The 26,699-nt window shown below is 46.9% G+C and overlaps 1 protein-coding gene and 1 long non-coding RNA gene across 2 annotated transcripts in view; both read left to right on the top strand.

Moving 5' to 3' along the window:
* Positions 1 to 2,963: 2,963 nt before the first annotated feature.
* Positions 2,964 to 26,699, top strand: part of FAM120A (family with sequence similarity 120 member A) — a 118,264-nt gene continuing 94,528 nt past the window's right edge. Inside the window, exon 1 of the mRNA XM_051846971.3 lies at positions 2,964 to 3,674. Coding sequence (XP_051702931.3) covers positions 3,201 to 3,674 — 474 coding nt within the window. The 5' untranslated portion in view covers positions 2,964 to 3,200. The remainder of the gene's footprint in view (positions 3,675 to 26,699) is intronic.
* LOC149128686 (uncharacterized) lies at positions 5,445 to 14,065 on the top strand. The gene is made up of 2 exons (XR_016236356.1): positions 5,445 to 5,581; positions 14,024 to 14,065. It is a non-coding gene; the product is annotated as an uncharacterized LOC149128686 (long non-coding RNA).

Below are 26,699 nucleotides of genomic sequence, written 5' to 3'. Positions count from 1 at the left end.
TTCTCTCTGTCTCTCTCTCTCTCACTGTCCACTCTGCCTGTCAAAAAAAATAAATAAAAAAATAAAAAGAATATTTTCCTGCTCTGGGCTGTAGATAAATTGATCAAAAACAAACTGGTTGAGATGGTGATGAAAGAGCAGAAAATATTTGATTGGTTTGTCACAAACTCATAATTTTTTCACTCCACGGGCTAGCTTTTTTTTTTTTTATTAATTGTAATTTTTTTTGAGTTTTTTGAGGGAGTAATTTTTATGAAAGCATAGTGTCATGTCCTTTTTAGGATTTTTATTCTTCAGGGTTTTCTTCTTTTTTTTTCTCTCTTGGGGCAATCTTGCGCAATTACAAATTTCTTTTGTAGTCTACGTGACCGTCCAAATACTAAGAGGGTGGAACCATTCATTGTGAAGATATAACTTTGTATTAAACACAGCCGTTTGCTTTTCCCTTAATATTTCAAAAATTTACCTTCAACTAGTGAATTTGAGCTGAGAATACAGTATATAAATTATTTGCTAGCCGAATATTTTGCCAATCATTAGTAATGTTACTTAAAAGATGAAAATAATACTCTTGAGCCGGCGCCGTGGCTCAATAGGCTAATCCTCCACCTTGCGGCGCCGGCACACCGGGTTCTAGTCCCGGTCGGGGCGCCGGATTCTGTCCCGGTTGCCCCTCTTCCAGGCCAGCTCTCTGCTATGGCCAGGGAGTGCAGTGGAGGATGGCCCAGGTGCTTGGGCCCTGCACCCCATGGGAGACCAGGAAAAGCACCTGGCTCCTGGCTCCTGCCATCGGATCAGCACGGTGCGCCGGCTGCAGCGGCGGCCATTGGAGGGTGAACCAACGGCAAAGGAAGACCTTTCTCTCTGTCTCTCTCTCTCTCACTGTCCACTCTGCCTGTCAAAAAATAAAAAAAAAAAAAAAGAAAAAAAAGAAAATAATACTCTTAAAAATATATAAACACAGAGCTGGCACTGTGGCACAGCAGGTAAAAGACACCACCTTCGGGCCAATATCCCATATGGACACCTATTCGCATAGAGGCAGTTCTACTTCTCATCCAGCTCCCTGGTAATGGCCTGGGAAAGCAGCAGAAAATGGCTCAAGTGTTTGGGCTCCTTCGCCCACGTGGGAGACCTGAAGTTCCTGGCTCCTGGCTTTGGCTTTTGAGTGAACCAAAGGATGGAAGAGTCCTCTCTCTCTGTGTCTCTTCCTTTTTCTGTAACCCTGATTTTCAAATTAAATAAATTAAAGGGCCAGCGCTGTGGCACAGTGGGTAAAGCCACCACCTGCAGTGCTGGCATCCCATATAGGTGCTGGTTCTAGTACCACCGCTGCTCCACTTCCAATCCAGCTCTCTGCTGTGGCCTGGGAAAGCAGCAGAAGATGGCCCAAGTGCTTGGGCCCCTGTACCTGTGTAGGAGACCCAGAAGAAGCTCCTGGCTCCTGGCTTCAGATTGGCCCAGCTCTGGGGCCATTTGGAGAGTGAACCAGCAGATGGAAAATCTCTCTTTCTGCCTCTGCCTCTCTGTAACTGTTTTTCAAATAAATAAATATTAAAAAATACATTAAACATTTTATGAAAATGAATTTTAAACTTTCAAAAATTAAAATAACTGGCCCATGTTCTCAAGTGTCAAGTCTATTATACAGTATGTGGAAATGATAACTACAAAAGCCAACATTTACTGTGCGTTTGTGTAACAACTGGGAGGTGCCACGTACTATTAATATCTTCATTTCACAGGTGATAAAAACCTGCTGGAAAAGGTTAAGTAATTTGAGCAAGGGCAGTCAAGATTGTAGGGGGTCTGACCCCAGACCCTTAGCATTTTACACGGCCTTAACGTGAAAATAAACTTATTTCCGGAGTCCTGGACACCTGCACTAAATAAAAACAGGTACACAGCGAAGGTGAATACAAGGAACGCTAAGCATGAGAATAGGCGCGATTAAATCTCTTAATCTTGTATCCCTACCACGGGTTGCACAGGGCAATCTGCTATTTCTGGGGAGCTAACTGTAAAATGGATTCCTCCCTCATTAACCGAGTGCCTGGGCGAGTGGCATGGGTGGCCACAGGCAGTTCTTTAAACATCAGAGATAACTCGTGCACCACCAAGCACACGTTGTCCGTGCGCGCGTCGTCGAGGCCCGGGTGCGAGGTCGTTACCGGAGGCTGAGCCCCACCTGCCCGTCCCGCAGCCAGGGGCGCGGCCCTCGGCGGCAGGGGCCAGCGCTCCTGGGCACGGCCGCCGAAGCGCGCTTTCCCGCTCCTGCGAGTTCCGGGTTCCCAAACGCCGCGTTCGGAGAGGCATGCATCGCTTTAAGAACGTTTTATGGAAGCCGAATCTGCAGACAGTCTAGCCTCGTGTTGGGAAGCAGTTACCGCAGAGCTCTGGGGCAGAAATCGCGGAAGCGACCTCCTCACAGCAGACGCTGGCGGCGCGCCGAGCGCACCCGGGGCCGTCCCTCCGCGGGGACCCGACACCCGCACTACTCGGGTCACTCAAGACTCGTTCCTGGCGGCCCCCGAAGCACACACAGCTCCGCTCGGGTCTGCGCGGGCGGCAGCCCTAGCGTCTGGGCCGCCATCTTGCAGCTGCCGTCCGGACTCCCGCGCCGGTTCCCGCGGGGGGAAGCCCGACAAGCCGAGGCGGACTCTCAAGGCGCCGGGCCAGGCCTGGGGGCCGACAGGCCTGAGGCGGGCGGGCTGAGGGCCCGTTCCGAGCGCAGCCTCCTCGGGCCCGCCCCGCCCGGCCTCCGAGCGCCCGAGCGGCCCACCCCCGGAGCTCGGCCCGCCCCTGCGGGCCTGAGAAGAGGCCGCCGCTTCCTCCCCTTCCTGCTTCTCCTCGTCTGCCGCCGCCGTCGGCCCGCAAGCCGGGCCAGGCCCGGGCCCGCTCGGCGCCGCCTCTTCCGCCCCGGGCCGCGCGGGCGGGTCCGCGACGTCAGCGCCGCCCACCCCGCCCGCCCGCCCGCCTGCCTGCCCGCCCGCCCGGCCTAGCAGCGCGGCAGCGGCGGCGGCGGCAGGTCCCTCCCAGACTCGGCCCAGGGAGGCGGCAGCACATGGCGGCCGCGGCGGCCATGAGCGCGCCCCCGACCCGCCCCAGCCCGCCCTAGAGGCCGCCGCCGCCGCGCCACGGCCCCGCCGCCCCGCGCCCCGCCGCCCGCGCCGCCGCGCGCCCCCCGCCCCGCCGCCGCCATGGGCGTGCAGGGCTTCCAGGACTACATCGAGAAGCACTGCCCGAGCGCCGTGGTGCCGGTGGAGCTGCAGAAGCTGGCCCGGGGCAGCTTGGTGGGCGGCGGGCGGCAGCGGCCCCCGCAGACCCCGCTTCGCCTGCTGGTGGACGCCGACGACTGCCTGCATCGCCTGTACGGCGGCTTCTACACCGACTGGGTCAGCGGCGGCCAGTGGAGCCACATGCTCGGCTACCTGGCGGCGCTGGCCAAGGCCTGCTTCGGCGGCAACATCGAGCTGCTGGTGTTCTTCAACGGCGCGCTGGAGAAGGCGCGGCTGCACGAGTGGGTCAAGCGGCAGGGCAACGAGCGCCAGACGGCGCAGCAGATCGTCAGCCACGTCCAGAACAAGGGCACGCCGCCGCCCAAGGTCTGGTTCCTGCCGCCCGTCTGCATGGCCCACTGCATCCGCCTGGCGCTCATCCGCTTCCACGTCAAGGTGAGGCCGCGGCCGGGAAGGCTGGGGTCCCTCGAGCCGAGGTTCGGGGCGGGGTCCGCAGAGCTGAGGTCCAGAGTATCCGGGGTCGGTGCTGGGCCAGGGTCCGGGAAGACTGGGGTCGCTGGACATTGGGTTTGGCGCTGGGTCCGGGTCCAGGGACCGAGAGCCAAGAGGGCCGGCGTCAGCGTTGGGCCTGGGTCGCTCGGGTGCGAGGTCGGAGCTCGGCCTAGTCCGTGGGTGCCGGGGGCTGGTGGTGGTGGGGGTCCAGGAAGCCTGGGCTTCGTTTGGGGCCGGAGTGTGGGAGAGCTGAGGCCGCTCGAGCTGAGGGTCGGTGCTGAGCCAGGGTTCTGGGCTGGACCTGGGTCTGGAAGGGTCCGACGGGTCGAGACCCGTGCTTAGGGGACGTCGGTAGTCAGTGTTGGGTCTGGGTTCGGAAGGCTGAGAGCAATCGGGCCGGGACCAGGCCTCGCTGCCCCAGAGCCTTTCCCGGGCGCAGCTGGTCTCCCTCCGGACCACGGCCGCCCGGGGATCCCCGGAAGGCTTGCGGGGGTCCCTGGAGAGCTGGCTGAGGGCCGGTGGGGCCGGGCGCAAGATGGACGTCCGGCGGTGCAGGCCGTGCACTGTTGCAGCCCGCCGCCCGCCGGCCCTCCTGCCGGGCCTGCTCGGGCCCCACGGGCGGCTGAGCACTCAGGATCGGTGGGAGTCCGCCGGAACTCGCTGTGGTGGTGTCATCATCCCCGATGTCTTTAATATTTCCCCTTCTTTAGCTGTAACAGAATACTCATTTTCCGGATTTCCCGTTCTTCCCTAGCAACAGGTTTATCGTGGAAAGCCAGAGGCAGAAATCGCAGTAGTAGGGGGATGCCAGGGCCGGGGGAAGGCGGCTGGAAACGGTAGTGCTGTCGCTGCCCTCGCAGGTGACAGAGAAACGTGTGTAAGACCAGTGCACTTGCCTCTTCGTGGGAAGGAAGAACTTAGAGAAATTGTGGTTTCTTCTGTTGGATTTCAAGGAATTGTAGATTTGACAAGATGGAGTTCCGTCAGTTCTGTAACTTAGGAGTCTGTGCGTTTATAGTAGTTTTCACTTGATGTATCTGATGGAAAAAGCAGTGGTTTAATCCAGGGACTAAGCTCATTTGTGCATCGTGCAGTACAGGGTGAACCTGCGGGATTACTTTTCAGGTGCACAGTGAATGTTCAGTGACCTTCAGCGGTGCCCTGATGGATGGGAAATCAGAACTCCTCATTGTGGGCCTCTGCTGCTCCTTTGGCAGAGGGCTCCATGGCTGAAACTGGACCAGAGGAAACCTCGTGGCCCAGCCCTGACTGTAAAGATAAGCACGTCAGTGATCCTGGGCTTCGGTTTTGAATGGTTGCTTTTTAGTTGGTTTTTTTTTTTTTTTTTTAAAGATTTTTTTGGGGGGCTGTTTTTTTCTTTCTTTCTCTCTCTCTCTCTCTTTTTTTTTTAAGCTCTGGCCACTCTGTTTTCCATCTCGTTGTTCTTTTATTTCTGCTTGGAATTATTCTCAAGCTTAAAGTTTGTGAAATTCTCCTTCCTGGTTGCCCGGCTGCCTATGATGAGATGGTGGTAGGTAAGCCTAAGATGACAGCGGAAGTCCCACCCAGGATCCTGTGGCAATTGGTGAAACGGTTTCTATGCCTGTGGGAGGAGGTGGCTGGGAAGCTGGCGATTGGCCTGTGAGCCTGGCAGGCAGGCAAGGCCATTCTGCAGGCAAGTTCGTGTGAGAGGAAATGAAGTATGTGCCTCTTCTGAATTGGAGCCTGGGGCACGGAGATGCCATTTCTCCGCTGTGATCTGCCTCCAGAAAAGATCACAGAAGTGTTCATGGTTTTATCTTGAGATGGAAGATAGCACTTAAAGACCGGATGAGCTTTACTTGTTTTAGGTAACAACAAGGCTGTATCCACTGTAAATACTACTTAGGATTAGAATCAGTTGCATATGTCTGGTCAGATGGCTTTGGAAGAACTGTTAGATTCTTTTTCCATTGTAGACTTATATTCCTCTTTGTGCCTCTTTGAGTGCCATGCAGACTTAGCAGGTGCTCTAAATTTTGACCAATGTTTGATTTAAACTATATTTAAACCCACTTGGGTTTCTGGGCATAGGATAATTTTGCCTATATTTTGCTTTAGACGAGCTTTTTAAACTCCTGATATGAAATTGTAGTGTAGTGTTGATCACAGGTTAATATTGTGAAGACCCAGTTAACCTGGTGAGGTCACTTACCTGGCAACTTGACCTTTTTGAGAAGTACCCAAGAAATTTAGCTGTTAAGAATTTCTCACCAACCAAAATACATATCTGGAAGTTCAGGTTCAGTGACAGGAAAAAACCAGATTCTTCCTTTCTTCGCTAGAAAATCCTTTAAGCTCCCATTCTCAGAGGAAGGGCTGCTTTTTTTTTTTTTTTTTAACTGTTATTTAATGAATATAATTTCCAAAGTAGGAAGGGCTGCTTTTTAAATGGAATTCTGCCGAGCTTGGTTATCTGGAAGAGGGTGAAGGGGAAAGCCTGCCAGAGGCAGGAGCACCATTAATAGCAAAAGGTGACAACAAGGGAGAAGAGTTGAAAGCTATAAAAAGCAGATATAATTCTAGGCTATTTTAGAAAAAGGAAAACAACCCTATGGACTTTAGTAGTTTCTGAGTATAGCACCATGTATTTAAGGATGATTTTGAGTCAGTTAGAAAAATTGATGTTCAGTGTTCTCTGTTCTGTTTAAAGGAGTGAAGCTCTTTTTTTTTTTTTTTTTTTTTTTTTTCCATTTTAGGTGTTGTATTCTCACAGATCAGGGAGAACATATGGTATTTGTCCCTTTGGGACTGGCTTATTTCACTAAGTTTGTTTTCCAGATTCATCCATTTTGTTGCAAATGACTGGATTTCATTTTTTTAACTGCTGTGTAGTATTCTTGTAGTGTACATATCCCATAATTTTTTTTAAAGACTTATTTATTTATTTGAAAGTCAGAGTTACATAGAGAGAGGAGAGGCAGAAAGAGAGGTCTTCCATCCACTGGTTTACTCCCCAATTGGCTACAACTGCTGGAGCTGCATGGATCCGAAGCTAGGAACCAGGAGCTTCTTTTGGGCCTCCCACATGGGTGCAGGGGCCCAAGCACTTGGGCCATTTTCTGCTGCTTTCCCAGGCCATAGCAGAGAGCTGGATTGGAAGAGGAGCAACCTGGACTTGAACTGGTGCCCATGTGGGATGCCTGCACTACAGGTGGTGGCTTTACCCGCTATGCCACAGTGCTGGCCCCTCCTATAATTTCTTTATCCAGTCTCTGGTTGATGGGCATTTAGGTTGATTCCACGTCTTAGCTATTGTGAATTGAGCTGCAATAAACATGGAGGTGCAGATAACTATTTTACTTGCTGATTTCATTTCCCTTGGGTAAATTCCCATGAGTGGGATGGCTGGGTCATATGGTAGGTTAGTATTCATATTTCTGAAGTATCTCCATACTGTCTTCTATAGTGGCTTTACCAGTTTACATTCCCACCAACTGTGGTTTAGGGTACCTTTTTCGTGAAGCTGTTTTTAAAAGATGCTCATTAAAATGGTTAAAAAAATAAAATTTAAAAAAACCCTGACAATACCAAGTCCTGGCCAAGACGCTAAACAGCTGGATTACACAAGGCTGGTGGGATTGAAGAAAGGCATGGCCACGCTGGGAAAGTTTGGAAGTTTCTTGTAATGAAACATGCATTTATCACATGATCTAACAATGTGGCTCCTGGGTGTTTTCTTGATGAAAACTTTTTATCTTTTTAATTTGAAAAAATAAAATTGAGCGAGGCAGATAGCGCCTATCTGCTGTGTTACTTGAAGTGCCTGCAATAGGCAGGGTTGGTTCAGATGGAAGCTGGGTGCAGGAACTCCATCCAGGTTTCCCACATGGGTGGCAGCAACCCACGTACTTGAATCATGGCTTGCTGCCTCCCAGGGTGCTCATTAACAAGAAGCTGGAATTGGGAATCGAGCCAGGAATTCATCCCAGGTACTCTGCTATGGGGCACTGGCATCTTAACCAACATCTTAACCACTAGACCAAACCCATACCCCTTAATAAAAACTTTCTTTTAAATGATTTTTTTTTTTGAATTTTAGAAGCAGAGTTATAGACAGTGAGAGGGAAAGACATCCATCTGCTGGTTCAGTCTCCAAATGGCCACAACTGGCTGGAGCTGGGCCAATCTGCCAGGAGCCAGGAGCTTCTTCCTGGTCTCCCACGTGGGTGCCAAGGTCCAAGCACTTGGGCCATCCTCTGCTGCTTTCCCAGGCTGTAGCAGAGAGCTGGATTGGAAGAGGAGCAGCTGAGACACAAATTGGTGCCCACATGGGATGCCAGCACCCCAGGTAGAGGCTTAGCCTACTATGTCACAGTGCTGGCCCCAATGATAACTTATTAAAAAAAAAAAAGATTTCTAGGCCGGTGCTGCGGCTCAATAGGCTAATCCTCCGCCTGCGGCGCTGGCACACCGGGTTCTAGTCCTGGTCGGGGTGCCAGATTCTGTCCCGGTTGCCCCTCTTCCAGGCCAGCTCTCTGCTGTGGCCCGGGAGTGCAGTGGAGGATGGCCCAAGTGCTTGGGCCCTGCACCCGCAAGGGAGACCAGGAGAAGCACCTGGCTCCTGGCTTCGGATCAGTGCAGTGCACTGGCCGCAGTGCACCAGCTGCAGCGGCCATTGGGAGGTGAACCAACGGAAAAGGAAGACCTTCCTCTCTGTCTCTCTCTCTCACTGTCCACTCTGCCTGTCAAAAAAAAAAAAAAAAAAAAAAAGATTTCTTTGGGGCCGGTACTGTGGTGCAGTGGGTTAGGCCACTGCAGGTGGCTTACAGTGTGGGTGCTCCTTAGTCCTGGCTGCTCCACTTCCATCCAGTCCAGCTCCCTGCTATTGCTCCTGGGAAAGCAGTGGAAGATGGCCCAAGTTCCTGGGCCTCTGCACCCACATGGGAGACCTGGATGAAGCTCCTAACTCCTGGCTTCAGCCTGACCCAGCCGTGGCCATTACCTCCATTTGGGGAGTGAACCAGCAGATGGAGGACATCTCTCTCTCTGCTGCTGCCTTTCCAAACTCTCCTTAACTTTGCCTATCAAATAAATAAATAAATAAATAAATTTGTTTTTTAAAGATTTATTTATTTATTTGAAAGGCAGACTGATAGAGGGGGAGAGAGCGATCTATCGGGTGGTTCACTCCCCATGTGGCTGTAACAGCCTGGGCTGGTCCAGGCTGAAGCCAGGAGCTCAGAGCATCTTCATCTTCTCCCACATGAGTGACAGTGGCCCAGGCCCTTGCGCAGTGTTCCACAGCCTTCCTGGGCACATTAGCAGAGAGCTGGACTGGAAGCAGAGAAGCCTGGACTCAAACTGGCACTCTAGTACAGGATGCCACAATGCCTGCCCCTTAATGAAAACTTTTGTTCAGACCTAAGCCATCTCATAGCTTTATTCATAACAGCCAAAAGCTGGAAACAAAGTAATGATGTGTGGTCCCTCCATACCTCAGATTACTATTTAGCAAGAAAAAAAGAGCTATTGGTATATGTAGCAACTTGCATGAATCTTTAATGAAACTTTTGGGCTGAGTGACAGAAGCTGGCTTCCAAAGGTATGATTATTTATTTGACATTCTTGTAAAGATAAAACTATGTAATGATAAGTGGTTGTGAGAAGGAAGGGTGCGAGTATAAAGGGACAGTGGGCTGATAGAACTGATCTGAATCCTGATAGTGATGTGGTGACTTGTCTTAAGATCACAAGTATATATCAAAAACAAAAATTTTACCATATAATAATTTTAAAAAGTTAAATAAAAGGTATTGGCAAAGGAATTGGCATGAACACTATATAATTAGAGATAAATGGGATATTTGTCTTGCAAAAATGTACCATCTCACTGGTCTCCTGTAGTGTTTTGTAAACTGGCAGAAAGGCCTAAGTCTTTATGTAGAGAAACCTGTTTTGATTTAGAAAGTATAGCTAGAGTAATAATTGTATTTTTTGTACAGAAACAATTGTGCTCCTTTAATTATTAGTAATTGTGCATCAACTAATTTTATTTAGGTCATTGACGAGCCTAACTTCAGCTTAGCTTTCATTAGTTGGAGAATTTCTTTCTGTTTCTTGAATGAAAACCTTTGAAACTTCAGTGAATGACTTAAGTTTATTTAAAATATTGGTGACATTGAACCACTGGAGCTTTCCCAGTGTTTCTGCCATAGACCTGCATTTAGGAAGAAGTCCTGATTTTTTTTTAATTGTTAAGATTTACTTTCCTTTTATTTGAAATGCCTAGAAACAGAGATCATCTATTGGTTGGCTCATTCCCCAAATGCTCATCACAGCTGGGGCTGGGCCTTATTCAACAGAGTCCCAAATACAAGTTATCATCTGCTGCCTCCCAGGGTCTGCATTAACAGGGAGCTGGAATCAGAAGCAGACCCCGGACTAAAGCCCAGGCATTCCGATATGGAATGTGAAATGTGGGCATCCCCAGGCAGTTGTTAATGCCTGTGCCAAATGCCACCTCAGTCCTTTAGATCTTGAGCTTGCTTCCATTGGAATTTTGTTAAACCAATGCTCTGGGTACAAATACTCAGATCCTCCCTAAAATGACACTTGTGTTTTAAGGCAGTGGAAGAATATGAGATTAGACTGTGGTTTCAGATTTTCAGGGTGAGCATAACAACATGCTTGTGTTTAGGGCTGATGATCTCTCTTGTGAACTTCCTGGCCAAGTAAGTAACTACTCTCAGACCAGGTTCCTGCCAACTCCTTCCTCATACTTGCTGTCTCCTTTAGCCCTCAGAGAACATTTACCCTATTTTATGTGATCTGCTGATTAGGTGGCATCTAGGGTCAAGTCACTAGTGACCCCTGCAAGAGGGAAGTGCGGTGCTGAAATCAAAGTTCAGGTTCATTGTGTAAGTGCTTTGGGGTGTGCCTCCCTACTTCATCCCAAGCCAACTCTGATAACAGAATGCCTCTGCTCCTTTTTCCAGTCAGAGCAGGAACAGCAGAGTTTCTAAATGGAAGGAAAGTACCCATCAGTAGACCCTCAACTCTGGACATATTCTTTAATTGACCAGGAAATACTGAAGGTTCAAAATTGAACATATTGGAACTCAAACCACTCATCCGTTTAAAATGTGTACTTTCTTCTAGTATACCAGTTTTGTGTCTGTAGTCATGCATTCTGAGATACATCATTGTGCAGCTTGATTTGCACACCATGAAGTGTGCACTTAAACAAATCCGATAGTACAGCTGTATGCCTAAGCTATGTGATGTAATCCATTGTTCCTGGGCTCCACACCTGTGCAGCAGGTTGCTATACTGAATGTTGTAGGAAATTATAACATGATTGTTAGGTATTTGTATATTTAAATGTGTCTAAAGATAGAAAAGGTAAACATACTAGGCCTTAGGAATTTTTTAGCACTAGTAATTTTATGAGACCACTGTTGTATATGCTTCTGCTGTTGACTGAAATATTGTTACACAACACATGACTATAGTAGTTTAATTCACTCAGCACAGTGTCTTCAGGGTTCATTCATATTTGTAGCATGTGTCAGAACTTCTTTTTTAAGACTAAATACTATTCCATTGCATATATATATATATATATATACACACACACACACTCCATTTTGTTTGCATATTTAGCCATTGATGGACACGTGAGTTGCATCCTCCTTTGACTATTGTGAATCCTGAATAATGCCTTCATTGACTGTAGCATACAAATAAATGTTATAGTACCTCCTTTTACTTCTTTTGAGTATATACTCAGATGTAGAATTGCTAGATCGTATGTTAATATGTTTAACTTTTTCCAGGAAGTACCATACTGTTTTTCACAGTAGCTGTGTAAGCTGTTTATTTTATATCATACATTATACAATGTGTTATGTATTATTACAATATTGTTCTAATGTTTAACATTAATGTGTTAACACTATACTGTATTCAACAATTTGCTTTTTTTATAAGTAAGTAAAAGGTCTCTCCACACCTGTACTTAGAATTTTAAGTTCTTTTTAACGTCTCCATAGTGTTGCATAATTTATCCCACCCCCTACAGATGGTACACTCATGCCATAAATCTAAGGGTGTGCACATTTTAAAAACTATGCAGGATGATAGAGTCAACATTGCCAGGACTTCAGATTTTTCAAGAAATCCAGATTTTATTTGAAATGATCCCATTTTAAAAAATGCCAGCCAAGCAAAACAGGGCTCCAAGCCAGACTTAGCTTTTTTTTTTTTTTTTTTTTTAAGATTTATTTATTTATTTTGAAAGTCAGAGTTAGAGAAGCGAAGAGGCAGAGAGATCTCCATCTGTTGGTTCATTGCCCGTGTGGCATCAACGCCCAGCGCTGGGCCAGGCTGAAGCCAGGAGCTTCATCCAGGTCTCCCACATGAATGGCGGGGGCCCAAGCACTTGGGCCATCTTCTGCTGCTTCTCCCAGGCCGTTAGCAGGGAGCTGGATTGAAAGTGGAATGGTTGGGACATGAACTGGTGCCCATATGGAATGCTGGTGTCACAGGTGGCAGCTTTACCCGTTACACCACCACACTGGTCCCCAGATTTAGCTCTTGAGCTACCAGTTTGTGATTTGAGTGCTGAATCAACAGTTAGCATCCTTCTTTTTCTGTCTTTAGTTTCCCTAAGCCCACTCTGTCTTCCCTACTGGCTCACTGAACTGTTTTCCATTTTCAAAGCACTTGTAGTTGGGAGATCCTGATTGACTTCTGGCTCCTGACTTTGACCTGGGCCAACCCCAGCTGTTGTAGGCATTTGGGGAGCGAACCAACAGATGAAACATCTCTTTGTCTCTGTTTCTCAAATAAATGAAGTGGGTGTTTTTTTTGTTTGTTTGTTTGTTTTTTTTTTTTTTTGGTTTTTTTTTTTTTTGGCAGAACTGCAGAGGGAGGGAGGGAGAGAGAAAGATCTTCATTCTGGTTCACACCCCAAGTGACTGCAACTGCCAGGGCTGGGCAGACTGAAGCCAGAAGCCTGGAACTCCATCCTGGTCTCCCACATGGATACAGGGAGCCAAGTACTTGGGCCATTTTCCATTTCTTTCCCAGGTGCATTAGCAGGGAACTGGATCAGAAGTGGAGCAACTGTGATTCACTGGCACTCATAAGGGATGCCAGTGTTGCAGGCCTAATCCACTGTGCCACAATTCCAGCCCCAAAGAAAGAAATTAGTTACATTTCTGAAATATGACTTCACCTAAATGCCACCATTCTCCAACCTCCCCTCATATGTGTTTCCCTGTCATGGTTCCTAGTGTCACCTTTGAGGCTGATGCTGTCTTTGTGCTTAGTCTGCACCTGAGAGCTCCCTGGTGCTAGAATGATCCCTCTGTGTCCTGTTGATACGCTCTGAGTGTTCTCGTTTCGTTAGCTGCCTGGTGCTCAACTTGTATGGACCCTTTACTCACTGAATAAAGTGGCCTTGTTCTTGGGTCTCCCTTGTGAGCTGTTCATTGTGTTTCCCACCTGCCTTCTCCTTCCTGTGTCCTCTTTTGTCCTCTGTCCTGTTTGATGTCACTGAGCCTGACCCATTTGAACCTCCTGGTCACTTAGCACTGGGTCATACTCAGCACTGCCCCACAGCAGCCACCCTGGAGTCATGACATACTGTGTCAGTGCCAGCTCCATATTCACTATGCCCTTCCTGGTTTCTGCACCCATCCCCTGAATTCACCAGGTTCACTCCTAAAGTCTCACAAGTGCTTTGCAAGCCTGTTGGTGGGTTATGAAGCCAGATTACTGGGTCTTGATCAGCATTTAGAAAAAAGTAGCATGAAGTGGAACAAAAAAACCTAATGCAAGGCATGTACTATGGACCAGTTTCCTGACCCTGTTGTCTTGCACACCCAGCTGAGTAGCCAAGGCTTCAGGGAGACTCCTCCATTTGGGCTGATAGTTTAGACATTTGGCAGTGTCTGGAGGCATTTTTGATTGTTTCAGTTTGGGGAAAAGGTTGTTAACTGCAGGCATCTATTGGGCAGGGGCCAGGGATGCTGCTAAGCATTCCACAATGAACAAGAGGCCCCATAGCAAAGAACTTCCTGGCTCCAAATAGGGTATCAGTGGTACCAAAGCAACAAAATCCTGGTGTGAACAAATCAAAGAACCTTAAGATAATGCCATGTAAGTGTTTGAAATAGAGACTTCTAACTATATCAGAAAGATGAGGCTGAAAGTATAACGTAGTTTTCTAAATTAAAATATACCCATAGAGAGCGATTTAAAAGTTTGTGAAATTGGAATTAAATGATACTTTTATTTTGGTACAGAAAATTTTGAAACCATAAATATGAGAGGTCTGCAAAAAGGTCATGGAAAATGAAGATTATGAAAAAAGTGTGCAGGGACCTGTGCTGTGGTGCAGTGGGTTCCCTGGCCTTTGGCGCCAGCATCTCACGTGGGTCCCAGCTGCCTACTTCTGATACAGCTCCCTGCTAATGGACCTGAAGAAGCAGCAGAGGATGGCTCCAATGCTTGGGCCCCTGCACCCACGTGGGAGACCTGGAAGAAGCTCCTGGCTCCTGGCTTTGGATCTGCACACTTCTGATCCAGATCTTAGCTATAATGCACTTGGGGAAGCAGCGGAGGATGACCCAAGTGCTTGGATCCCTGCACTCGCTTTGGAGACTCAGATGAAGTTCCTGGCTTTGGCCTGGCCCAGCACCAGCTGTTGTGGCTGTTTGGAGAATAAACCAGCAGATGGAAGATTCTTTCTCTTTTTCTCTATAACTGTGCCTTTCACATAAATAAAAATAAAATTCTTAAAAATGACTCATCTGAAAAAAAGAATTACAATAAAAAATTCATGTTTTAATTCCATTTGCCATAAACTTTTTGAAGAACTCCTGTGTATACATCTTAGCTCTAATATTTTTAGACCCACATTGTTTTTGATTTTAGTTTTCTGAAATTTGTACTAATGGAAATTTTTACATACTCTATACATTCCAACTTTACACAATCAACCATATGCTAATCTGAAAAAAAGATATTTTAGAATTAGAAAAATTAGTTTTCTAATACGATTTATAAACAATTTCCTAAACAAAACAGATGTATGGGGGCCGGCGCTGTGGCGTAGTGGGTAAAGCTGCTGCCTGCAGTGCCCGCATCCCACATGGGCGATGATTCGAGTCCTGGCTGCTCCACTTCCAATCCAGCTCTCTGCTATGGCCTGGGAAAGCAGTAGAAGATGGCCCAAGTCCTTGGGCCCCTGCACCCACATTGGAGACCTGGAAGAAGCTCCTGGCTCCTGGCTTCGGATCCACACAACTCTGGCTGTTGTGGCCATCTGGGGAGTGAACCAGCAGATGGAAGACCCCTCTCTCTCTCTCTCTCTCTCCCCCCTCTCCCCTCTCCCCTCTCTCCTCTCTCTGCCTTTCCTTCTTTGTCTGTGTAACTCTTTCAAATAAATAAATAAATCTTTAAAAAAAAACCAAACAGATGTATAAATGGTTTAGATAAAAGTATTCTTAAGTTCTCTGACTCTTTCCACATAGCTCATCGTTTATTTCAGGTTTGTTTTTATTTTCGCTAGAAGTAAGTTCTGGGAAGACTTGCTCATTATTTAGCTGTGAGACAGTGTCTGGTGCACATGGATGTGACTCACAGTTACCCGTGTCCCCTGGAAGAGGGGCTGCAAGCAGCAGGAGGGGTGGGAAGGCAGGTCTTGCAAGTACAGTGGTCTGCAGATGGCTGGGGTCAGCCTGGCTCCTGGTTTAGAGGGTTGTCTGCGTAAACCTTTCCCACTTCTGTTGTATGAGTGTGAGGCGGAAGGGGTGACTGCTGGGGTGGACTGGCTGAATTTAGCTATCTTCTCATTGTATCTAGTTCTGTGGCACGTGGTTTTCAGGTGTTCCAGGGACAGGGTAGAGTTAAACTTGATACACAAGGGTATCTACAAAGGAGGAGGTGAATTTGCAGATGGTAGAAAAAATACGTCTGCGCCCCGGTTATTGGCATTTCTCAGTTGTCTTGGAATAGAAGAACTTTTTTGGAAAGAATAAATTTTTCAAGTTGGCATCTTGCTGGTAAGTGAGGGCCAGTTTCTGGAGTGCTGTTGCTGAAGGAATGACTGTTCACAGATGTGAAGTGCTCCTTGGGAACTGAAACACATCTGTGGGAGGGTAACACCAACCCAGCATGAGGGGATCACTGGCCCCTTGCAAGATTCCAATCACTTGAGCGTATAGGAGTTTGTAGGTGTCACTGTCTTAAAACAAATTGTGTAAATCTGAGATTCATTTTTCGTAAATTCTGATAATTTTGTCATTTCATTTTTTTGGTATGAAAATTTTTTATAAAGATTTATTTATTTATTAGAGAGGAAGAGAGTTTTCCATCCACAGGTTCACTCCCCAGATGTCCGCAACTACCAGAACTGTGCCAATCCAAAGCCAGGAGCCAGGAGCTTCTTCCGGGTCTCCCACATGTGTGCAAGTCCTTGGGCCATCTTCTACTGCTTTCCCAGGCCATAGCAGAGAGCTGGATCAGAAGTGGAGCAGCCAGGAATTGAACCGGCACCCTTATGTGATCCTGAAACTGCAGGCAACCGCTTTATCCATTATGCCATGGCACTGGCCCCTTGGTGTGAAATTTTAACAAGAATAATATTGCTAGGATTTAACCGAGTCAATAGACTTATCATAAGCTAAATAGAATCTGAATACAAACATTGTGGATATTTCCTTCTATTACCTTTTTTTAAGATTTTTTTATTTGAAAGGCAGAGTAAGGTAAAAACAGGAATCTTCTTCCACTGGTTTACTCCTCAGGTAGCCACAATGATTGGGCCTGGGCTAGGCCTCAGTTAGCCTGAAGCTAGGAACCTAGAACTTCATCCTTGCCTCCCACTGTGGTAGCAGGAGCCCAAGCACACTAGGCATCCTCCACTGCTTTCCCAAGCACATCAGTGGGGAGCTGGATGGAATGTGCAGCAGCCAGGACTACGACAAGCACCCCATATGGAATTCCCACGACACAGGTGGCAGCTTAGTACATTGAGCCACAGTGGTGGCCCCCCCTTTTACCATTTTATATTTTGATTTTAAAGGTCTATAAAGTTTTCTTTCGACTTTTTTTTTTATGAACCACTCCCTTATTTTTTTAAAAGGAAATAAAAGTTTTATTATTGAATAAGTATTGAACCAAATTATGATCACATTACAGGCACTTTGATAAAGTCAGAGAAAAAAGAAATCTCATCTTTTAATTTAGTCTGGCAGGTATCCATTACATGTGTCCTAATTGCTGTTATCTAAAGGAAAAATAAAACTGCCTTTTAACAGGTGGGAAGCTCCGTCTTAAAGCCAAGCACCTAGGCCTTCTGAAAAGACAGGGTAACAAGGCAATGTCCTTTTTATTATTGTTTTGAATTATGGTAAAATACAGGTAGCATAATGTTACTTATTTTTATTTATTTTTTTAATTTATTTGAAAGAGTTACAGAGAGAGAGGTCTTTCATCCGCTGGTTCACTCCCCAGTTGGCCACAGTGGCTGGAGCTGCGCCAATCTGAAGCCAGGAGCCAGGAGCTTCTTCCAGTTCTCCCATGCCGGTGCAGGGGCCCAAGGACTTGGGCCATCTTCTACTGCTTTCCCAGGCCATAGCAGAGAGCTGGATTGGAAGTAGAGTAGCTGGGACTAGAACCGGCACCCATATGGGATGCTGGCGTTTCAGGCCAGGTCTTTAACCCACTGTGCCACAGTGCCGGCCCCAGTGTTACTGTTTTTAAGTGTACAGTTCATTGGTGTAAAGTACATTCAAATTGTTGTGTAACCATCACCAATATCCATCTACAGAATTTTTTTCGTTTTGTAAGACTCTGTACCCTTTATATAACCACTCCCCCCATTCATCCCCCGTCCAACCCCTGGTAACCACCTTTCTACTTTCTGTCTCTGTGAATTTCAGTTCTCCATGAGTATCTTGTGAGTAGGATCATACAATATGTCTTCTTTTGTATCTGACTTTTTTATTTTATTTTTTAAAAACATTTATTTCTTTATTTGAATCAGAGTAAAACAGAGAAGGAGAGGCAGAGAGAGAGTCTTCCATCTGCTGATTCATTCCCCAGTTGGCCGTGATGGCCAGAGCTGTGCCAGTCTGAAACCAGGAGCCCTTCATGCATGCAGGGGCCCATGAACTTGGGCCATCTTCTGCTTTCCCAGGCCATAGCAGGGAGCTGGATGGGAAGTGGAGCAGCCAGGACTTGAACTGGCGCCCATATGGGATGCCAGCACTGCAGGTGGTGGCTTTACCTGCTATGCCACAGCACCAGCCCCCGTGCCTGGCTTTTTTCACTTGACATCATGTCCATAAGATTCATACATTTTGTAGCATGTCAGAAATCCCTTCCTTTTAAAGGCTGGATAATATTCTGTTATATGGATATATTACATTGCTTATCCTTCCGTGGATTGATATTTGGGTTGCATTGCTTTTTGTTTATTGTGAATAACACCGCCATGAACACGAGTATACAAATAAGTCTTTGAGACCAAATGTGCAGTTGCTGGACTATGTGATAGTTTTATGTTTAACTTTTTGAGGAGCCACTACTATTTTCCATGATAGCTGTACCATTTAATATTCCTACTAGTAGTGCACAAGGCTTCCAGTTCCTCCACATCCTTGTCAACACTTTTTGTCTTGTCCTGAGGCATTGTGTTATTGATTTAATGTATTTTAATGTATTTTTAAAGATTTATTTATTTATTTGAAACGCAGAGATATATAGAGAGGAGACAAGCCTTCCATCTGCTGGTTCACTTCCCAAATGGCTGCAATGGCTGGGGCTGGGCCAGGCCGAAGCCAGGAGGCAGTAGCTTCTTCCTGGGTCTCTCCCATGGTGCAAGGGCCCAAGCACTTGGGCCATCTTCTGCTGCTTTCATAGGCACATTAACAGGGAGCTGGATCAGAAGTGGAGCAGCTAGGACTCAAACCGGTGCCTATATGGGATGCTGACACTGCATGCAGAGGTTTAACCTGCTATGCCACAGCACCTGCCCCTTGATTTAATATTTCTCTAATGACTGGTGGGGCTGAGCATTTTTTTCATGTTTCCTCCCTCTTTCCTTCCCTCCCTCCCTTCCCCCCCTCCTGCCTTCTCTCCTTCCTTCCTTCCTCCCCTTTATTTATTTGAAAGGCAGAGTTACAGAGAGGCAGAGGCAGAGAGAGAGAGCCCTTCCATCTTCTTGTTCACTCCCCAGTTGGCCACAATGGCTGGAGCTGGGCCGATCCAAAGCCAGGAGCCAGGAGCTACTTCTGTGTCTCCCACGTTGATGCAGGGGCCCAAGGACTTGGGCCATCTTCTATTGCTTTCCCAGGCCATAGCAGAGAGCTGGATCAGAAGTGGAGCAGCTGGGACTCAAACTGGCACCCATATGGGATGCTGGGACTGCAGGCATCTGCCATGCCACAGCGCCGGCCCCTCCATTTCTTTATTTTAAAAGAAATCTTTTTATTGCTTTTCAGACTGGTGCACCCATTCTTATAGGGTAAACACAACAAAGTAGGTAGGAGAATCTTTTATTTATTTATATTTATTTATTTATTTATTTTTTGACAGGCAGAGTGGACAGTGAGAGAGGGAGACAGAGAGTAAGGTCTTCCTTTTGCCGTTGGTTCACCCTCCAATGGCCGCCGCGGCTGGCGTGCTGCGGCCGGCGCGCTGCGCTGATCTGAAGCCAGGAGCCAGGTGCTTCTCCTGGTCTCCCATGGGGTGCAGGGCCCAAGCACTTGGGCCATCCTCCACTGCACTCCCTGGCCACAGCAGAGAGCTGGCCTGGAAGAGGGGCAACCGGGCAATCTGGCGCCCCGACCGGGACTAGAACCCGGTGTGCCGACACCGCAAGACGGAGGATTAGCCTAGTGAGCCGCGGCGCCGGCGGTAGGAGAATCTTACTCAGCTATGATTTCAGGTTTCCTGACATTGTTAAGGTATGTCATAGCATTTGAATTGACCTTTTAAAGAAAACAAAAACAATCTGCCACCAAATTGTAGTTGGTTTTTATGCTCTCATTTGTCAGTGGGACAAGTTTGTAGCAGCAGTGCTTGAGTAAGCTCGACCCACCTGCCTAATACCTGTTGACACTGTGGGTGGTAGAGGTCCAGCCTGTTTTCATAAACTCAAGAATGTAGGCCAACTTGTGCCCCTGGGTGATCCAGGCTGACTTTTGCTAGTTGGATTGGAGAGAGAAGGCACACTTCCTGATATGGTGTACAAGTTTTCTGAGGGGAAAAGCCACATTTTTCTTTGTGCCAGCAGATCTATTTATGACAGCCCATAGTGTTTCAGGCGCTTATGAGCAGCACAAGGGAACCTTTTTCACATGACTTACTCAAGAAAAAATAGTGTGGGCATTTATGAAGTGGTTCCTATCTGTGAGTGATTCTGAGCTGTTTCATGTAGTTTGTTTAATCATCCCAGCTATCTTGGGAGGGAGAAGAGTGCTGTTACGTTGGTAGGTTGAGGGAAGGGGGTGCAGAGAGTGTTCCTAGGGTGGTGGAATTTCCCGCCTGGAGGCAAACACAGACTCTAGCTGTGGCTCCACTGGCCATCAGGCAGCGATGGTGCTGGGTTTTCATCCTCAGGGTTCGCCCAGTCACTTCTACTTGTCAAGTAAGAGGGGCAGTTTTAATCCTTGTTGCTTGTAAAAATGCCAAGTTTTATTTTCCTTTTTAATGATGAATTTGAAGCTGTTACCCAGGAATCTGGGATCAGTTTATGTTAGCATGGAGCTATCATTGTGAGCTGTGTACAGAGCACTTCCTTGGGAGCAGAAGTGGATCCTTTTTGCTGCAGCTTGAACTTTCTGTGCTCTCTGTGCTACTGTATTGCTTAGGATGAGGCTGTGGGCAGGTGTCTTACCTAGTACTGTCTCAGGCTGGTGTTGATGGAGAAGACTGAAGTGGATGCCCCTTAGGCTGTGTACAGGAGTGTCTGAGTTTTACCTCCTCCATCTTTAGTTGCATTTTGTTATGGTAATCATGCAGCCATGGCAAAAGTAATCCAAGTCTGGTGCTCTTGGCAGGGCAGATGGTCTCCTTGGGTGTTAGCCTGGGGTTTCAGTACAGAGGCATTTCAGAATTCAGTCTGCTTTGCCTTTGTTGGAGAGTGATTTTACCCCCTTTTAAAGGCTACTTGTAATTCAGTAGTTTGGGAGGGTTTAGTGTTTTGGCTTGTTTATACTTTTGGGGAGTTAAAATGCAATTATCTTCTCAACCTTGTATTTAGTAGTTTGTACTTCTAAAATTAAAATTAAGAACTAGAGTTGCAGGGCAGGGGAAGAGAAGAGGCAGATGAGGAGGTGAGGAGAAGGAAGAAATTGAAGACTGGAAGAGAAGCGATGATCCTCCAGTCTGCCAGGCTGTGGTTACCCAAAGCACAAGTCCTTATACTTCATTTTTGTTTTTAATTAAATTGTCTGTTAAGTCCCAGAATTCAGTCCCAGAATCTTTTTCCTTTTCCCATTCACACTTTTTTTCCCCCTGGAATCAAATCTTCCACCAAGGTTTTTAGTAAACTTTTTTTAAGTTAAAATTTTTTTTAAAGATTTATTTGTTTTGGAAGTCAGAATTACAAAGGGAGAGGAATAGAGAGAGAGAGAGATGTTTGATCTGCTGGTTCACTCCTCAGCTGCAATGGCCTGGTCAAAGCCGGGAGCCAGGAGCTTCTTCTGAGTCTCCCATGTGGGTGGCAGGGACCCATACACTTGGGCCATCTTCCACTGCTTTTCCCTGGCAATTAACAGAGAGCTGGAGCAGCTGAGACAGGTACTGGTGCCCTTATGGGGTGCTGGCGTCGTGAGCAGTGGCTATACCCACTACACCACAACACCAAACCCCTTTGACTTAAATCTTACTAGATGGTTTATGGGTGTCTTATAAATACTATCAGTTGTTTGATTGCATTTATTCATTCATGAATTTACAGTTAGCCAAGTTCTATGCCTTGTAGGCTTTCCTGTTTCTCAGCTGGACTGTCTGGGAAGATTTCTGTTTTCTGGCAGTGAGCTTTTTGAGATGGCTGTTTAGGCTAGCATTCATTTTTCAGGGTCTTATTTTTGCTTTATTCATCAAATTTTTTTTTTTTTGACCGGCAGAGTGGACAGTGAGAGAGAGACAGAGAAAGGTCTTCCTTTTGCTGTTGGTTCACCCTCCAATGGCCGCTGCGTCTGGCGCGCTGCAGCCGGTGCACCACGCTGATCCGAAGCCAGGAGCCAGGCCCTTTTCCTGGTCTCCCATGCGGGTACAGGGCCCAAGAACTTGGGCCATCCTCCACTGCACTCCCAGGCCACAGCAGAGAGCTGTCCTGGAAGAGGGGCAACCGGACTACAACCCGGTGTGCCGGCGCCGCAGGTGGAGGATTAGCCCATTGAGCCGAGGTGCCGGCCTCATCAAATTGTTTTGAGGTAGTCTTTTTGATGATATCTTGTAGAATATTGACTTTTGGGGCCAGTGCTATGGCGCAGCGGGTTAATGCCCTGGCCTGAAGCGCCAGCATCCCATATGGGCGAAGGTTCGAGACTTGGCTGCTCCTCTTCCGATCCAGCTCTCTGCTATGGCCTGGGAAAGCAGTAGAAGATGGCCCAAGTCCTTGGGCCCCTGAACCCACGTGAGAGACCCAGAAGAAGCTTCTGGCTCCTGGCTTCAGATTGGTGCAGCTCCAGCCATTGCAGCCAGTTGGGGAGTGAACCAGCGGATGGAAGACCTTTCTCTCTCTCTCTCCCTCTCACTGTCTATTACTCTACCTCTCAAATAAATAAATAAAAATCTTAAAAAAAAAAATCTATACTCGACTTGGTCATCTCCAAGTCCACGAAGCATCCAAAGGGGTTTACCTCTGATGAGAGTTAATGGATGCAGTTTCCAACACTTAAAATAAATAAATAAAAAATAAAAAAATTCTTTGAATTTTGGGATAATTTTTTTGTAGAAAAGTTGCAAAGATAGTAAAAGAGTTCCCGAATATGCTTCACTGGGCTTCCACAATGTTAACTTCCCACTGGCTCACACAGTGATGAGAATGAAGACCTTGGCCTTGGTGGAATACTGTGAACCATAATGTGAGCGTGGATGTCAGCTGTGTTCCCACCAGGGCCCTCATCTGTCTGGGGCACCTGCAGGACTCCATTCTGTGTTAGGTCCCTGTCTCCGCAGTCCATTCTGATCTGGCATGGCTTCTCTGGCTGTCCTTTGTGGTCCTGACACTTTTGAGGGTACTGATCAGGTATTTTGTAGACTGTTCCCCATTTGAGTTTGTCTGACGTTTTTTCTGGATTAAACTATGGCTGTGTGTTTAGGGGAGGAGTCACTCAGATTGGCTGCTTTTGTCAGTTGCCCTGCAGTATCCACAGGACCTGGATCACCCTGCTGGGGTTCTGTGTGTAGGTAGTGGCTCTGTGGGAGCATTTCCCCCTTTGCATATTGGTGACATCCATACTCTTTGGAAGCCATATTCAGGGAAGGGGGTGTGAAGTTAATCTTCATCTACAGAGATAGGATTATACATTGTTTGAATCCTTACGTATGGAAAATGTTGTCTTCTTACCCTCTTGTTTAATCATTTATTTATTTACTGTGGAGTGTGTACTTAAAGGACTATGATCGGTTTGTTTGGGATTGGGATCCAGTACTGTACTACTTGTCCTCTTTTTTTTTTTTTTAAAGATTTATTTATTTATTTGAAAGTCAAAGTTACACAGAGAGAGGAGAGAGAGGTCTTCCATCCACTGGTTCACTCCCCAACTGGCCGCAATGACCAGAGCTGCACTGATCCGAATCCAGGAGCTTCTTCTGGGTTTCCCACGTGGGTGCAGGGGCCCAAGGACTTGGGCCATCTTTTATTGCTTTCCCAGGCCATAGCAGAGAGCCAGATCAGAAATGGAGCAGCCAAGACTCGAACTGGGGCCCACATGGCATGTAAGTGCTTCAGGCCAGGGCGTTAACCTGCTACACCACAGTGTTGGCCCCTGTCTTGCTTCTTACATTATCACAGCTCTGGTCTTGAACGGTGGTTTTTTTTGTTTGTTTGTTTGTTTGTTTGTTTTAAGATTTATTTGTTAATTTGAAAGTCAGAGTTAGAGAGATAGAGGGAGAAACAAAGATAGAGATCTTAATTTGCTGGTTCACTCCCCAGATGGCTGCATCTGCCAGGGCTGGGCCAGGCCAAAGCCAAGAGCTTCATCTGGGGGGGTCTAATGTGGGTGACAAGGGGTCCAAGTACTTAGGTCATCTGCTGCTTTTCCCAGGCCATTAACAGGGAGCTGGATGGGAAGTGGAACAGCTGGGACTCGAACCAGCACCCATATGGGATGCCAGTGTCACAGGCAGCAGCTTTACCCGCTATGCCACAGTCCCCCCCACCCCCAAGTAATCTTAAGTTGGCTGCTAAGACCCTTGTCATCCTCTGTTTGGGAACTTCTCCTTGCTTCCAGGCCTTACAAGATACTTGGGACGTCTTAGGTTTCCCTGCTCCTGGGAGATGCCTGGACCCAGCGCTGGTCCTCACCACTGGCAGACAGGAGATTTGTGTGCACTAACCTGGGTGTGCATCAGCTCCACCTTCCTTACCTGTCTGTCTCTTCTGAGCGATAGTCTCATGCCAAGGGCTCATTCCAGTCTTCTCCCATGTTTGTACCTTCTTTTTCTGATGGGGAGAACATGGCTTAGGTACCATTTACCGGACCCTGGCGCTTCTGCAAAGTGGCTTCAGAACTATTAGTCCAGACCAAGTAGACACACTTGCCAAGTAGAGCACAGTGTTTGTCTTAGGTTCCTGTCAAGTAGTTGCCAAAGTTTCCCAGGCAACTCCTTCTCTGAGAGGTTATTTTGTACACTTTATAATACAGTCAGCTACATCGGTGGGACTGAGTTTTGTCCTGGCATTCCTTCACACATTAAAAATCTAGGTGATTTTTAATTTTTTTTAGATTTATTTATTTGAAATGTAGAGTTAGAGCAGAGGAGAGGGGAGGCAGGGAGAGAGAGAGAGAGAGACAGAATGAATCTTCCATCTGCAGGTTCATTCCCCAGATGGTTGCAACATCCAGGGCTGGACAGGCGGAAGTGAGGAGCCTGGAACTCCATCCTGGTCTCCCACATGCGTGCGGGGGTCCAAGCACTTGGCCGTTTTCTGCTGTTTGCCAGGTGTATTAGTGGGGAACTGGATTTGAATTGGAGCACTGGCACTTGAACCTGGTGCTCAGGCCCACTGGGGCACAATACCACCAGCTCTGTGACCTTTTAATTTACATATATTAAAATTCTTTCTTTGTGCTGTACACTTGCAAACATTTTGACAGATGCATAGAGTCATCTTGTGCCCATGGACTTAAACTCTCATTTAGGTTTACTTGTCGTTTTCCCATAACTAAATAAACCACATTTTGTCAGTTGCCCATTGGAAACGAGAATTTCTCGGTTGTCCTTGTGGTTTTTAATGCCATGTTGTATTTCCTCAGATAAGGTAAAATGAGTTTTAGCGTGGAGGAAGAAAACAAGAATTTTAGAGTTTGAAGGAACATTAAAGATCCATCACATTGCACCGTGGTAGTTGGGCTGGCTGTCCTGGCAGGTGGGGTACTGCAACAGAGCTGGAGCCCCAACAGTTTTTGTTCCCTGGAGGAAGGTGAGTCTGGAGTGGGCTCCCACCTTTGCTGCAGGTGTTCCTGGGTTGTTTCCTTTATCTTTTCTTCAGGACATTGCAGCCAGCTGTTTGTTTAATGCTGTGTATACTTTTGGGGAGGATTAAGCTATTGTTAATCATTTGTCAATTAGAGTTGGTTGTGAATAATTAGTAGTTCATTCACTTTAAAAATGCCAGTCTGACAATAAGTGTTCTGATGAAGAAGGACTTCAGCTGGGAGCTGGGGGAGGTGACTCTGCAGAGCCTCACATCCCATTTTGCTCTGTGGCCTATGGGAAGAGCTGTCGTTTACTAATTTTGTTGGATTATTTAAGGAATCTGTGGGGACTCACAGTGGGCCTCAAAATGGAACAGTTTTTAATCTTTCTGTGTCTTTTGGGTGCCAGGTGCCAAAGTTGTGATCCTTGTCCTCTGGTGAGACAAATGTGTAAAGTGGGAATTCATCCAAAATATGGAAGCAGAGAGAACCATTCTGTGGGTGTGGTTTATAATAGAACTTCAGCTTTTTTTTTTTTTTTCTTTTAAAAAAAGTTTATTTTAGGGACTGGCGTTGTGTCCTAACAGGTTAAGCCACTAGCTGAGATGCCGGTATCCCATATGGGTGCAGGTTTGAGTCCCGGCTGTTCCACATCTGATCCAGTTCCTGCTAATGTGCTTGGGGAAGCAGCCAAAGGTGGCTTATAATACTTGGGCCCCTGCACCCATGTGGGGGACCTGGATGAAGTTCTTGGCTCCTGGTTTTGGCCTGGCACAGTCCTGGCCTTTGTAGCCATTTTGGGACTGAACCAGCTGATGGAAGATCTCTGTGTTTCCCTCTCTTTCTGTAACTTTCAAATAAATAAAAATAAATCTTAAAAAACTATTTTAAAGCGTAATTTTACCACTTTGATAGAATTATGTTGAAGTTTGCCCTCCCCCCACACTCTTTCAGCAATATTATATTCTGAAATGATTTTGTTTAGTGTTTTTTTCAAAGCTTTTCCCAGGTATCTCCAGTACAATGTTGTTACTGTGTATACCTATCTCAGTAGTGGTAATTTATTTTTTCCATAGAAGTTTATACCATGATCCTTTTTATGCTTCTTTTTTTTTTTTTAAGATTTATTTATTTATTTGAAAATCAGTTACACAGAGAGAGGAGAGGCAGAGAGAGCGAGAGAGGTCTTCCATCCGATGCCGGCGCTTCAGGCCAGGGCATTAATCTGCTGTGCCACAGCGTTGCCCCCCCCCCCCCTTTTAAGATTTATTTATTTATTTGGAAGTCAGGGTTAGACAGAGAGGAGAAGCAGAGAGAG

Source organism: Oryctolagus cuniculus, chromosome 1, assembly GCF_051225735.1.
Source record: "Oryctolagus cuniculus isolate XC-2025 breed Fujian yellow rabbit chromosome 1, ASM5122573v1, whole genome shotgun sequence".
NCBI lineage: Eukaryota > Metazoa > Chordata > Mammalia > Lagomorpha > Leporidae > Oryctolagus > Oryctolagus cuniculus.
The sequence above is the reverse complement of the archived record's forward strand: the minus strand, read 5'-3'. Positions and strand labels throughout refer to the sequence as shown.